The 14,201-nt window shown below is 39.1% G+C and overlaps 2 protein-coding genes across 2 annotated transcripts; one reads left to right on the top strand and one right to left on the bottom strand.

The window, feature by feature from the left end:
- Nucleotides 1–2,149: 2,149 nt before the first annotated feature.
- zdhhc13 (zDHHC palmitoyltransferase 13) lies at nucleotides 2,150–9,968 on the top strand. The gene is made up of 17 exons (XM_077563389.1): nucleotides 2,150–2,253; nucleotides 2,953–3,176; nucleotides 4,134–4,256; nucleotides 5,087–5,164; nucleotides 5,319–5,463; nucleotides 5,548–5,612; nucleotides 5,687–5,849; nucleotides 6,596–6,721; nucleotides 6,803–6,936; nucleotides 7,314–7,414; nucleotides 7,605–7,729; nucleotides 7,831–7,893; nucleotides 7,974–8,067; nucleotides 8,828–8,911; nucleotides 9,036–9,193; nucleotides 9,261–9,358; nucleotides 9,441–9,968. Exons 1-17 carry the CDS (start codon nucleotides 2,230–2,232, stop codon nucleotides 9,577–9,579), a joined length of 1,944 nt encoding a protein of 647 aa, XP_077419515.1. The 5' UTR covers nucleotides 2,150–2,229; the 3' UTR covers nucleotides 9,580–9,968.
- A 51-nt stretch (nucleotides 9,969–10,019) lies between these two features.
- csrp3 (cysteine and glycine-rich protein 3 (cardiac LIM protein)) lies at nucleotides 10,020–14,032 on the bottom strand. Its single transcript, XM_077563388.1, has 6 exons — nucleotides 14,014–14,032; nucleotides 12,859–12,970; nucleotides 10,713–10,884; nucleotides 10,500–10,629; nucleotides 10,289–10,382; nucleotides 10,020–10,190 (listed from the first exon to the last, which is right to left on the bottom strand). Exons 2-6 carry the CDS (start codon nucleotides 12,968–12,970, stop codon nucleotides 10,117–10,119), a joined length of 582 nt encoding a protein of 193 aa, XP_077419514.1. The 5' UTR covers nucleotides 14,014–14,032; the 3' UTR covers nucleotides 10,020–10,116.
- Nucleotides 14,033–14,201: the final 169 nt, after the last annotated feature.

A 14,201-nucleotide genomic window follows, 5' to 3' on the forward strand; every position in this document is an offset into this window, starting at 1 on the left:
TATATTACAGCGGATGAATCCCTTTAAGAACTCTAAACTAAATTTGAATTGAATTTGTTGTGTAGAGAAACATGGATATGAAATGTTTCCAACAATCTGTTAGCAATAAAGAGAAAACTAATTTTTCATCCCTTTCTGTGGTGACTGAAGAGATTCCAACGGCTGACAGCAGCAGCATTCAGCCCTATGGGCGCGCGCACACACACTTTATTATCATAATTAACTTGCATCAGTCCTGGTCTTCTCACTTTCATATGTTTATATCTCAGGAGAGTTTGAGTTAAGTGTTCTGTGAACAGTGCATATTAGTGCACCCAGAATTCTCATTAGGATCAAACAGTCAGCTGTCGGGTTCAGTTATATATGTACACTTTTTTTTTTTTTTTTAATTATTACCAGCTGTGCCTAAAAACAATTGAGGATTTTATTTTTATGTCAAGGCTGCTGTGTTTACAATGATTGCGATCACTGTAACGTTAACGTAGTTTCTGCTCATAAATATATTTTTTGTGTGAATGAGGCTTCTAAGCATTAATAAATCGCAGTTTTAAATGGGAGCTTTTCTCTATTGTACAATATCATCACCTTGTATGTTTTTACTAGATGACCCTGCTTCCTCTATTTTTAATCGCCTTTGACTGTTTATCCTGTATTGTGCATTTATCTGTATATGTGTGCGTGCGTATGCTTGCGTGCATGATTAGAGAAAATGTAATTCTTGTCATTTTAAGGAATAATACAACATTGAGACATAACAGGATATGAAATTAGTATGTTGGGCATATCGCCATATTGACCGTATTCGGATTTTTTTCTTCCCTCAGTCATCCAATGAGAGTCAATAAGAGAACTGATAAGAAATCGGATCAATGAGCCGCATCGCAAAGGGATTGGAATTATGAATAAATTATCTGCAATGAGGCTGTACCTTCAAATGGGATTGGCTATAGAAAATGTCTAGATTAAATTAATGATTAATTCTTTACAATTTCCATGGCTATCTGCGAAATGGGCATATTGCACAGACGCGTTAACATTTCAAGCCTTTTTTTTTTTTTTTAATAAAAAAATAATTTATCAAGTACCCTAAATTTTATATCAAAGCACCTACATTTTTTTTATTACTGCGTCCTTCTTATTCACCCACGTTACGGCAGGTTATCATTATTTTTAAGATAATACAAATTTGGGTTATGTCGCCGCCGTAGAAACTGGATTCCTTCATCATCCCATGGGGCCCACTGCAAAAGGTGGGCTCATTTGTTTCCATTCATTGAATTATGGCGCCATCATCTGCTCTAAACGTGGAAGTGCAGGAGTTTATCGATTCCCTTTTCCCTCCATCATCATCATCAATTCGTAGCCCGGAGGCTACATATATGGGCTACTTATGTAAGTAGGGCACCAGCCCGGGTCGGTTAAAAACTTCAAAATAGAAAATACGTCGTTTTAAATATATATATATATATTCTTTTTTTAATCGTATATCAAATGTTAACGGATAATTACCTGACGTGTTGTTTTAATACGCCTCCAATATCTAAATATAATACATAAGTATAATATAAAAGGTGGAACATTAATTTTGCTTGTTGTGTGTTCCCTTAATTCAATAATTAATGTAACACTGCCTTTGATTCTCCCCTTTCGCTGTTGATCTCCAATCGGGAGGGGAGACATGCAGCTTTACAGGAGATTTTTTTTTCTAATTTAAAATTTTAAGTAAGTATTTTGATGCCTTGTCATTTAATTTGTGTAGGGGCACGTTATATCGCCACATTGTGTATATCATATATATATAGTGTGTGTGCTGTGCGATTTTGTTAGGTAATGTGAGACGAATAAAAGACAAGAAACTGGTTTGCTTCATTTTGATACATAACACGAGTCTAACATGTGTACATATTGTGTACATGAGGTTTAAGATGTTCGAGAGTTTGCGGGTTGGTGTGAGGGAGTGTACAGTATATCAAAGCAACAAAACTGCTTCCAAAATAGTGTCATTCATTTAATAATAATTATCGTAATCGTGGTCCTACATATTGAAAAATGTGACTGTTAAAACATAAACATAATTATGCTAAATTCAAATGGAGTATATTTAGAGCTTTGTACGACTTTAATATAGGGTAATTAATTACCTTTATTCTGAAAGGCACGTAGCGGAAGTAGAATTTTGACACTGGGCTTTCCGTTAGCGGCAACTTTCCCTGATTCCTTCACAACAAAATGGATTGGAGCAAAGGTAGCGATGTAAGTCTGCTTTTATGATGAATATGTATGACCTTTTTATTTGCTTTGCTAAGTCACTTGTTTTAACACATTTGAACTTATTGTCAGTTTGCTAGAATTGGCGAGCCAGTCTGCTTGCAAGTTGCTTCAAAGCGGAATAACCTGCCCTTCCTGATTCTCAACTGTCAGACTGTTAGCTTCAGCTCGCTAGCCTCGTGCTAGCAGCCCAATAGTAAACAGTGTGCTAGCTAGTTAGCTGACATTTGACTCTTTTTGTGGTTATATGTGCCTCATTGCGACTGTTGACACCCACCTTGCGGGTTGGAAATTCGGGTTCGGTTGAGGTATGAGTGGAGTGACAGTGAAAGTGTGCAATCATTACAGGAAGCATCTTCCTCATACTCACCTATCTAAAATGTAGTGGTAGTGTTTCCTGCAAAGTGAGTCTTGTCAAAGCCACATGTCATATTCTTCATGAGCAAATGAGTGTCAGTGATAAGTGTTTAGTGTACTAATTTATTTTATTTATACTAAATCAACCAGTTATTTAATAAGATGAGACGAGTATTTTATTTTATTTTTTTCCGTTTTAGAAAAGGGAAAAATGTAAACGCAACAAATATTACAGGACTCTTGGTAACGGAAATGTTCAGTGGTTATTGCAATGAAGCTGATTACATAACAATTTTGCACATTTCTTTTCTGTTTGGATTGTTGCAGAGTCACAGTCATGCACATGACAGCTGTCACCATGGACATTCAGGCCATTCTCACAGTCATGGGCCGAGAGCGGCGGCGTTTGGCGCGATGGGGCTCCCGTTTGTGCCCTCTTTTCACGGACAGTTTGGCAACAATGCAGATGAGGCGTTGGATATCAGTCAACAGCCAAAGAAACGCTCACACCTGGATGACAGCAGCAGCTGGGACATTATCAAGGCATCGCAGTAAGACTTTTGTAAATACAATTGGTTCAGTCAATTCACTTAGGAATTGTGCTATAAATCTTGCTTTAGATTCAGTTTTTTTAAGGGTAATACATTGTTGTTATGAGATTTTTATGTCAGGGCTTGGTGTTGTTAATGTTGTTATATATGTAAAGCTACAAAAAAAAAAAGTCAACTCTTGCAGTCAAGGTAAATGGAGCAAAGCAGAGCAAAGGCCACCTCTCGCGGGAATAAGGAAGTATGAGAGAAATTCTCTGCTGAGCCACACCTTTTTGTGTGCTCAACACAAGGTCCTCTCTCTTGTCTCACTGCTGTCATAACATTTAACGTGTTGATGGTAAGATGTAATGTTCTGCCATGTGTGTAACTGTTGCTATACACAGTAAATAATGCTCATTAAATCATTTTAAACAATAGGGGCATATATTGTGAAAAATAACAATTAAGGTGTAAAAATTATAGTACTGGTAGAAGTATTTCTAAATGAGTTATTAAGTTAAATTTGAAGGCTAGGATTATTAGAGGAGAGGATCCCCACGTTTATTTCGACTAGATAGACATGATGTAGCAAGTTAGCCTCCCCCAGTTGGTGAGTAGCCTGTATAGTGCGACGTGGATGTACTTTTTTTTTTAAACCAGCTCGCAGCTGATTGGTTTAGATCCAGATTTTGATCAGAAAAGTATACGTAAATTGTTCAGCCCTAATGTCAGTCGGCGCTATTGTTCATTAGAATATTAAATAGCTGTTAAACCCCTTTTGCTAACCAAAACAGCAGCACCTACAGAAGCACATCAACATGATGTTAGGTCAGTTGTTGATCAAGTGTTGTAGCTTAGCATATGTTGCTAATGAGTTCCATGTGAAATAATGAAGGAGACTTCTGCATGTTCCCCACTGTTTTGTGTGTTACCAATTTTCGGCACATCATTGATGAGTGCTTTGTGCATTTCATGCAGGTTTGGCATCTTAGATCGCTGTAAGGAGCTGGTGGAAGCTGGATACGATGTCAGGCAGCTGGACAAAGAGAACGTGTCGCTGTTGCACTGGGCGGCCATCAACAATCGCTTGGAGCTGGTGAAGTACGAACATGTGCAATCGTCTTTTTTTGTTTGTCTTCACTATGAAAACAGTTGGGTAAAAAAAACAAAAACAACTATGGGTTAAAAATGTGGCGGGCGTGGCTAAGGGTGTAGAGACGGTCGTTCAGTAACCAGAAGGTCGGCTGTTCGATTCCCGCTGTCCCCAAGTCATGCGTCCTTGGGCAAGGCACTTTACACACATTGCCTCCAGTGCTACTCACACTGGTGTACGGAAGGTGCAAATGTTTGATGGTGGTCGGAGGGGCCATAGGCGTACACTGGCAGCCACGCTTCCGTCAGCCTGCCCCAGGGCAGCTGTGGCTACTTAAGTAGTTTACTGCCTAGTGTATGAATAATGTAAGTGTCTTTTGAGTGTCTAGAAAAGCACTATATAAATGTGATGCATTATAAAAATGGACCAATCCTCTACTTCTTTGGAGTCAATAAATTGTTTTTTAGTGTAAAACAACTCTTAAATATTGGTCAGATCCTTTACTTGGGCCAAAAAAATGGGTCATTTTGTACAAAACAACCCAGAAAGTTGAGTCAAATTGACCCATGAAGTTGGTCGGTCCATTTTTTTATCCATATTTGGGTTACTTTTAACCCGACTGTTTTTAGCGTGCGTGTTTGGTTTAATTTGTGTGAGAGTTTTTAGAGTGTTTATTGAGCTGACATTTGTCGATATTTAATCACAGATGCCAAATCATTGGGCACATTAGCATGGTGGTTTATTCTTAATTTGTAGCAGATGGATTTTGGTAACAATATGTAAATTTTAAAAACCTGCCAACATGTATTTTCTTTGCTTTTTTTAAAAAAATTTTTAGGTATTACATTTCTAAAGGGGCAATAGTTGACCAGCTTGGAGGAGACTTGAACTCTACACCTCTTCATTGGGCCATAAGGTGACAAATGGTCTACTAGGTCATTGCTAACAGCTGTTTCTAAAAGTCAAATATTAAGATGAATATCAATGATATGCTAATAGTTGCACATTGTCCAGTCTGGAGATCTCATTGTCTTTGTTCAATAAAGGACAGTTTGCATTTGTCCCATCAGACAGGGCCACCTGCCCATGGTCATTCAGCTGATAAGGTATGGAGCAGATCCCTCCATTGCGGACGGAGAAGGTTATCGCGCTCTTCACCTGGCCATCCTCTTCCAGCACATGGCCATAGCAGCTTATCTTATGGCCAAGGGACAGGTCAGCCCCCCCCCCCCCCCCCCCCGGCACTCTTGATAGGTTGTTCTTTTTGTTAGATGACTTTTTTTGTCATTCGCCTTCCAGGAAGTTGACGGCCCAGACTGCAATGGACAGACGCCTCTGATGTTGGCAGCCCAGAAGATTATTGGGTACATTTCATTGAAGACTCTTAGAGTGTCCATAAATGTAAATGCTTGTTTGTCGAAATGTTTTTGCATTGCAGGCCTGAGCCCACAAACTTCTTAATCAAAAACAACGCTTCCGTGAGCGCCGTGGACAAAGTGAACAGGAACACTCCGCTTCACTGCGCCGTGCTGGCGGGCAACGTCGACGCTGCGTGCGTCCTGCTGGAGGCCGGAGCCAGCTTGGATATAGAAAACATCAACGTAAGCCTCATACTCATGTCATCTACTTTACAGTAAAGCATCTCTGTTGACGGAGAAGTTCGCTTGCCTGCTTTCTCCTGAGTTAATCCATTAACTCATTCACTGCCATAAATTCATTAAAAAATTGTTATTAAAAATTTGGGGCAAGAGGTGTTTCCTTTTTTTCATTCTTTTTTTTTTTTCTGGAGAGCTTAGTATTGTTCATTCGGTAATTTTACCGATTTGACATGTCATCATCATTGCTCTCCTTTTTCTTAATTTTTTTTTTTTTATACTGTATATTTATATATATTTTTTCATTCTAATTAATCGCATGACCTCACTAGTTAACTTGCGATTAATCACAAATTTCATATCTGTTCTAAATGTAAAATATATTATTTTCATACTCTTGTTAACAAAAAGTGGAAAAAAATGTTACGCTAATAGAAATGGTTCAAATGAATTTTTGACGTTTATAGCCATCAATGGCAGTGAATGAGTTAAGGAGCCTCATCTGACTGTCGGACTTGTACTGGAATCCATTATGTTGCTGTTTGCTGTCTAGCACCTCGAAATGTGTGTTTTTCAGTGAATAGTTTTAGTGATCTTCTAAAAAAGAAAAAAAAAAGAAAATTGCAAATATCCGGTTTTACTTTACAGATGTTTTTTTTGTTTTTTAAGCGATACACACACCACAAAAAGATAGTAAAAAAAGAACCAACATATGCTTCATATCGCTGTTCCCTTTGTTTGACCCCTCTCAGGACCACACACCTCTCGAGCTGGCCCACCAGGTGCACAGCCCCCTCCTCATCTACATGCTCAACCAAGTCCAACAGGAGAGGACCCGCGCTAACTCGCGCTGTTTACGAATCGTCACCAAATACAAAGTACGCAGACGAATATCTTTCAAGCATACTACGTTTCATCTTTATAATGTCATTTGTGCTCCATTTGTTTCTTTTACTCAGGTGTTTCTTCAGTTTTTGCTCACCACTGCCATGTTTGGCTGTTTGGCTGCCATATTGGATATGGATTCAGACTCGTGGTTGCTCAAAGGGATCCTGCTCGTATGCGTGGTTGCCGCAGTCAGTCTGGCCACAAGGTTCATTTGCTCTTGTCAAATAATATACAGGTTGTCCATAAAGTATTTTTTTAGAATTTGACAGCTAGAACAAATGAGCTGTCACAAAAATGTGGAAAATTAGTATAAAATCGGGAGTAGATTATTATTTTTGGTCATACTTAATTTGTCTTATTTTAAAATGTCTTTTGTTTCAATAAGCTACGATACAGATTGTGCCTTTCTTGTCATCAACAGGTTATGTGAGATATTCAAATGTAATGTGATAAGAAACACTGACAAACGCTGAGTACATAGAACAAATGTGATTAACACATCAATAGCTTTTGTCATATTATTTTTAATTGTAAAGAAGCTGTATGTAGTTGTACTTATTGTGTCTCATCGTGTCTTTACAGGAATTTCCCCAGTGCCATGTTTCAGTCACTTCTACCAGCTACAACTCTCATGGCCTCCATCTTCTGGATGCTTGTCACTTGGTGCCTGTGGTTCCTGCCAGATATCCTTTGGCTGAAGGAACGTTTGCGGGTGTCGTTTTGTTTTCGTCAAGAGTTAGCTTAGCAGCCTTCACTTCTCGTTCATATTTTATACTATCAGCTGCTGATATGTTCTTGATTGTCGTCCGGTTTCACAATTTACATTTTCGCCTGCTAGGCTGATTGACTTTTTCTTAACATTTGCGCCCCCACATGGCCACAGCGCCGCAGTGCAGGTTCTTTTCACACTCACTGGCACTGCTCTGCTCTATTACTACCTCCGTGCCTGCAAGACTGACCCTGGCTTTGTAAAGGCGACTGAAGAAGAGAAGAAAATGGTCAGAACATTTTTTTTTGGGGGGGGGGGGGGGGGGGCTTGTTGTTGCAATTGTCAGGAAAACATTCGGAACATCAATGTTTTGTTCCTTTGCCTGGACAGAATGTGTTGTTGTTGGCTGAAGCTGGCTGTCTGGACCCCAGTATATTCTGCACTTCGTGCATGGTGAGACTTCCAGCAAAAGAGCTTGATCACAGCAGCAGTTTATCATGGCAACTGCTATCGATGCTTTGAATCTGCCTCAGATTAAGAAACCAGTTCGAGCGAGCCACTGCCATAAATGTGACGCGTGTGTAGCCAAGCAGGACCATCACTCGATCTGGACCAACACCTGCATCGGTAAAACATACTTCTGCTCTACTTGGACCCAAGTCTTCTTTTTTTCAAGGCTATTGTGTTGACCTGTTTCCAATTATTGCCTCTGCTGAGGGCACGTGTGTGTCCTCAAGAATTTATTAATATTATTATTTTGTTTGTATTTTTTTTTATTTTGCTGTGTAATTGCGCATCCACTACAGGAGGTGGCAGTAGTGCTTTCATTGTCAAAGTGCGCAGGGAATATTAGCTTCTGTGCAGAGGTGTACTTGAAACAATTCTCCAGTCAAATGATATTATTTATAGTTGCGTCGGAGAGTTGGAGGGATGCGAAATATTTTCTTCTCTATGGTGGGGCAGAACATAAAATAATTTAGAGGGGAAAACATGTACAAATTTGTATGTAAATTACTTTAATAATAAAAATAATCTACTCCGAATGAGGATAAGCAGTATAGTTTATTTTATTTGTATTTGATTTGATTAAAATCAACCAATTATTTAATCAAATATTTTTATGCACTATGTTTTAACTAAGATTTTTCTTATATTATTTATAAATAACCATTTATTTAATCAGATTTAATAGAAAATTAATAAAAGCAATTTTTGATGAACCAGTTGTCGGATAAATTTATAATTAATGAACAGCAATGTTAGTTACTGACCAACACCGTAGTCATTTGACAAAATGCGTCTGCCTTTGTTCTCTCCGAGTGCCGTTGAGTTTAACGTGGGTTCTTAAAAGTGAATTCAGTTTGAAACCTTTTTGGTTTTGTTGCAGGCGCCAGGAACCATCGATACTTTGTCCTCTTCCTGCTCTCACTCTCGCTCATGGGCGTCTGGATGTTCTACGGTTGCGTCACGTGTGAGTCATAATCACAATGACGGCAAATTCCGTCAATGGCACTCCTCGTTAGGGTTCCCATTGATGACTATTCAAATCAACAGCACTCAAAAGAGTTGATGTGTACATGTTTCTGTTTTTCCAGACTGGTCGACACATTGCATGCCACACTATGAGGAGCAAGGTTTTGTGGGAGTGGCCTTTGCCGTTGTCACCTGCTCCCCGTGGTTGCTGTGCATCTTCCTGTTGGCCTTGTACCACACCTGCTGGTCCAGCTTCATCCTGCTCCTGCAGCTCTACCAGGTGAGGCGCTCGTCAGCGCGCAGTGGCATCGTCGCAGAAATGTTACTGTTCATCCCTTTTGGGCCAGATCGCTTTCCTCGGACTGACCACTGCCGAGAGGATGAGCTTGATGATGCACGCGAGAAAACAGGGACAATCCTTGTCCTTGTCTCAAAATCCATACAAGTGAGTTGTCGCAAGTGATGTGAATTCACTGATTTTTTGACCACATGCCAGTCGCGATTTACGTCCATGAATCTCTCAATAGTTTGGGCGTGGTGAGGAACCTGGCGTCCTTCTTCCAACTGCGATGCTGCGGCCTCTTCAAACCGGCCATCATCGACTGGACGCAGCAGTTCCCGCCAGGCCGGGACCAGCGCTTGTTCAGACACACGGACATGGTGTAAACGCTCAGGGGAGACCTAAGCAGTGGCTGTGGACCAAAAAGTGCAAACAGTGCAATTATTTATTTTTCTAATCCATCTAAAGGCTCATTGTGAAGTAAAACCACTCCAGTGGATGGCGGGAAAAAAACAAAGCAACGTGTTTCTATTTTTTGCTTTTTGTACAGCCTGCTGCTGCCTTTTTGACCTGTGGAGGTCAAACAAATCACTTCCAAATGTATTGCAGAAATGTAAAAATTGTTATTGACGTTTGCGTTTCACACGTCTCAAGCTTATTTTTTAAACGTGTTCTCGGAGAGTTCAGATCTTTCTACGTGCTAAGTCCGTTTTGTAAGAATTGCATGCGTTTCATAACGAAAAACCACTTCAATAAAACAACTTGTGTATTCTTATTCAGGTGTGTGCGCTCTGTGGAATTCCGCTCAAATGGATCGAGGTGGAAGTTTTGGTACAAATGTAGTTTATTACAAACAAACCAGGCTACTGCTCTGGTGTAACATTGTTAGTTGAAGGCGAGTTCATCCTCCCGACTTCCAGTGTTCACTCTCGTTCTTCCAACATGGCGGCATTCCCCAGTCCAAATCCTTTTGGCCCAAAGTTTTTGGCATAGCAAACTGAGGGGGGAAAAAATGAAGAGTAAAATTAGGATTCAGTTGTTTTGTTTTTGGTGTTTCTGCCTGCTTTCAAATGCGAAATTTTTGAGCCTTTATACCTTTACAGTAGATCTCTCCATCCTTGTCGGTCACCGTGGTTGACTCCAGACTTTTACCGCACATAGCACAGCGGAAGCATGTTTTATGCCAAGGCTGCGGACACAAACAAGTATAAAATGACATTTTTCTTTTACACAATATCTAGTGATACAGAATTTTGCATGCAGAGACTAATTTATATTTTGAATTCAATGGCTGCAAACTGCTCACCTTTCCCCCTCCCATCACCTTCTCTGCTGCGTAGACCGCTTTGGAGCAGCGAGAGCAGCGATCCGAGCTTCCGAACTTCTGGGAAAACTTGTTAGAAGTGGAGTTTGTGGAAGTTTGCCGTGGTTTAGTGCTGGAAAAGACAAAATAATGGCTCATTTTATAATATAAGAGTCACATCTATGGAGCAACTGGAATGCATTGTCATCGTCATACTCATCAGGCTGCAGGGTGACGTGCTTTCCAATTGGGTCAGAGCTGAGCGCTCCAGCACCTTGCCCGTATCCGTAACCTTTTGGCCCATATTTTTTGCCATAACAAGATTTGCAGTAGATCTCAGATTCGTGTGCGGCCACCGTGGTGCTGTCCAGTGCCTTCCTGCAGCTCACTGTTGTGTGCAGAACAAACAGATAACACTACTGTCAGGGTGTGATACTGCTTTTTGTTGGTTATCGATCCAATACCAAGTAAATACAGGGACAGTATCGCCGATACTGATGCAAGTAAACCAAGTGGACAAAGTGATCACCGGAAAACCTTTTATTTTTATTATTATTATTGCTTTTGCCTGTGACTAGCATACAAAGTTATCAGAAAATCAAACCTAAAAATTGTTGTGCGGTTGGATGTTCCAACCATTATGAAGGAAACTTAATTACCATTCCATGTTTTTCCCACAAACATTGAACGTTACAGAAAAGTGTAAATGCAATGAACGAGTGGAACCGGACGGTTCGAAATGGAGGCTAACCATGACCTGACCACAGTGCTTTGTAGTGAGCACTTCCCAACTGGTAAGAATTAGTGTGATAAATTGTATCATTTTGTTTTCTACATATTTTAGTCATAATTATCTATTTAAACCGAATAATGCTCCCTCCGCTTACCTCTGAGCTACGTTTCCTTGACCCGTTTTTCTTTTCTTTTTTTAGCAACAGGAGGCAAAACCTAAGGGTGTGGACTAAATAAAAATAGGCAAAACATCGTTATAATCGTTCAAATCACTGAAATTATTGACGTAAATGTTCTACTCTTTGTATAGAATATTAAAAGAGCGTAGACCGGCTGGCCAGGCTAATTCAACCCGAATCGAACCACCACAGCTCCATGCTAGCAGTAGCTAACGTGACACATGCTAGCCTTTTGACATGTTTTAATTTTCTAAGGAGTTTTTACATTTATTTGCATAATGTACAATCTTCAGATGGCCTAAGAACTAAAATGTATTAATACACGGTTTTGACTCTTTCATTAAAAAAAAGGTAATACATTTAAACATATCAACTCTTTTCTTCCTTCTTTCTTTTTTAATTCAACTTATATTTTATACTTCTAATTTGCTTTGTGTTTTCTTTATGTTTATATGTTCAATAAAACTATAAACCCCAAAAAAAAGTAATAAATGTGCAACATTCATCTAACTTCGACCAATTACGTACAATTTCTGTTAGATTGCACTTTTCCCTTTGTAGGCAAAATGTTATAGTAGTCAAATGACATTTCATCACATTATAAAGTCAAAATAATCCTACAAGGATCCATAGTCTTAACGCATTTCAAAGCGCGAAGATCTCATATTCACAAAAGTAAGACCGCCATTTTGACTCTGAAAGCAGTGGAACTGGTCTCTGGACAGGGTGGTGTCAAACTGGAGTGCCGGTGAAACAAAGCCAGCACCTAGCAGGTTTTTATCAGTCAGCAGAGCCATTACACATACTTAAATGTGTTGCATTTCTATTCATAGCAAGAGATGCAAGTGCGAGGTGAAGCTTGGAGAAAAGACCAACACTGCGTGGAGGGACGGGCTTATCTCGGAGGCCTTTCAGACATCCCAGTGGAACAAACTAGTCATCACACCGTGTGTGTGCTTGCAACCGAATCTTGTGCAGATAAACAAATACGGGCAAGTATATGAAGACTGGACAGGACAGCTGCAACTGGTAAAGTGACCTCCAAACATGGCGGCATCGTGACATTAGTAATACATCCGATCACTTCCATATCACTCAGGCTGACTCAACCTTCCTTTTTTTTTTTTTTTTCATTTTCCTATTGTTTATTGCCGAGTTGATTCGACGGACGTCTTTGCTACGATCAGTTAATTTTTTCGAATCTCTTGATAATTCACAGCATGTTTCCAAATATGATATTGGATTTATTCTTAAAATTATACCAACCCCCAAAACAAGGGTTTTCTTTGGATTATGTTAATAACTTACACGCAGTCACTTTTTCATTTCCATACTATACCAGAGTGAATGTGATAAAGTTAGCAACGACCCTAAGCATAACAGAACAATGACATTTTTTTTCCTTTTTTAGTATTTCATTCAGATGATGAGGTGAGTGAGCAAGTTCTTACTGCACACAAAGCAGGTTTTATGGAAGCTCCTCCCATTACACTGGATCTCCTCTGCATGATAGACAGTCTTGTCACAAGCGCCGCACTTTGCACCGCCTCCCCAGTTTGGCATCTTAAGTCAAAACAAACAAACAAAAAACAAAAACACATATACAGTAGCTAGGTGAAACATGATAAATGTCATTGGACTGTTTTGGATTGTTTGGGTGGATGTGGTTCACGTCTGTTAACTAACGCACACGTAAACTGCTCAACCAAAAGTATTGGGAACATTTCTGTCTTTTTTTTTTTTTTTTCATACAAAAGGTCAATGGACTTATTAACTCATTCACTGCCATTGACGACTATAGACGTCAAAAATTTATTTGAACTATTTCTATTAGTTTAAAAAAAAATCCACTTTTGTTAACAAGAGTATGAAAATCTAGGGGAAAAATATTGTAGACCAGACATTTACACCAGACATAAACATTTTGATTAATCATGAGTTAACTATTGAAGTCATGTGATTAATTACAATATTTTTTTAATTATCGCCTGACGCCCTAATTTTTAATAATCATTTCTTCTTTTTTTAAATAATCTTTTTTTAGAAAAACAAAAGATTATTAAAAATTAGGTCGTCAGGCAATTAAAAGTTTTAATTATAATTAATCGCATGACTACAATAGTTAACTCATGATTAATCCCAAATTTTATATCTGTTCTAAATGTACAATAAAAACGTTTTTCTCGGTTTTCATACCTTTGTTAACAAAAGTGGAAAAATGTTAAACTAATAGAAATAGTTCAAATGAATTTTGGACGTCTAAAGCCGTCAATGGCAGTGAATGAGTTAAGAGGTGCATACCAACGCTATCACTCATATACAGTACTTGTCCATGCGAAACTTTTACATGAATTAAACCACTCGTACATTAGATGAAAATCACTTTTTTTTTTTTACAACTTTAAATGTCATTCATATGGAACTGAAAATGCCAGTGTTATAAAAACAAACAAACACGTGACAGACTTTTAAAGGGCAGAGAAAAAGACCAATCAATTAACTCTTATATCGTTTTATTTACTTATTGCTATCAGTTTGGACAGGACTGATGTTAAAAATCAATCAATCAATCAATAAATGATTGTATAAAGTAAATCCGATCTTACCTTGATTCACGTCTGTCCCTCAGTGTCGTCGTTTTGTATGTTCCAGTCCGGTTTAAATAAGGTCCATCTCGCCATCAGCGGTGACGCCGCAATGAAAGTATCCTCCGAAAATAACTTGTGACTGAGCCAAGCCCTCTGACCCTTCAATCACAGGCTGAGCGAGGCCTTGACCGTCAGCCGCGCAAACA

This window comes from Vanacampus margaritifer, chromosome 4 (genome assembly GCF_051991255.1).
Source record: "Vanacampus margaritifer isolate UIUO_Vmar chromosome 4, RoL_Vmar_1.0, whole genome shotgun sequence".
NCBI lineage: Eukaryota > Metazoa > Chordata > Actinopteri > Syngnathiformes > Syngnathidae > Vanacampus > Vanacampus margaritifer.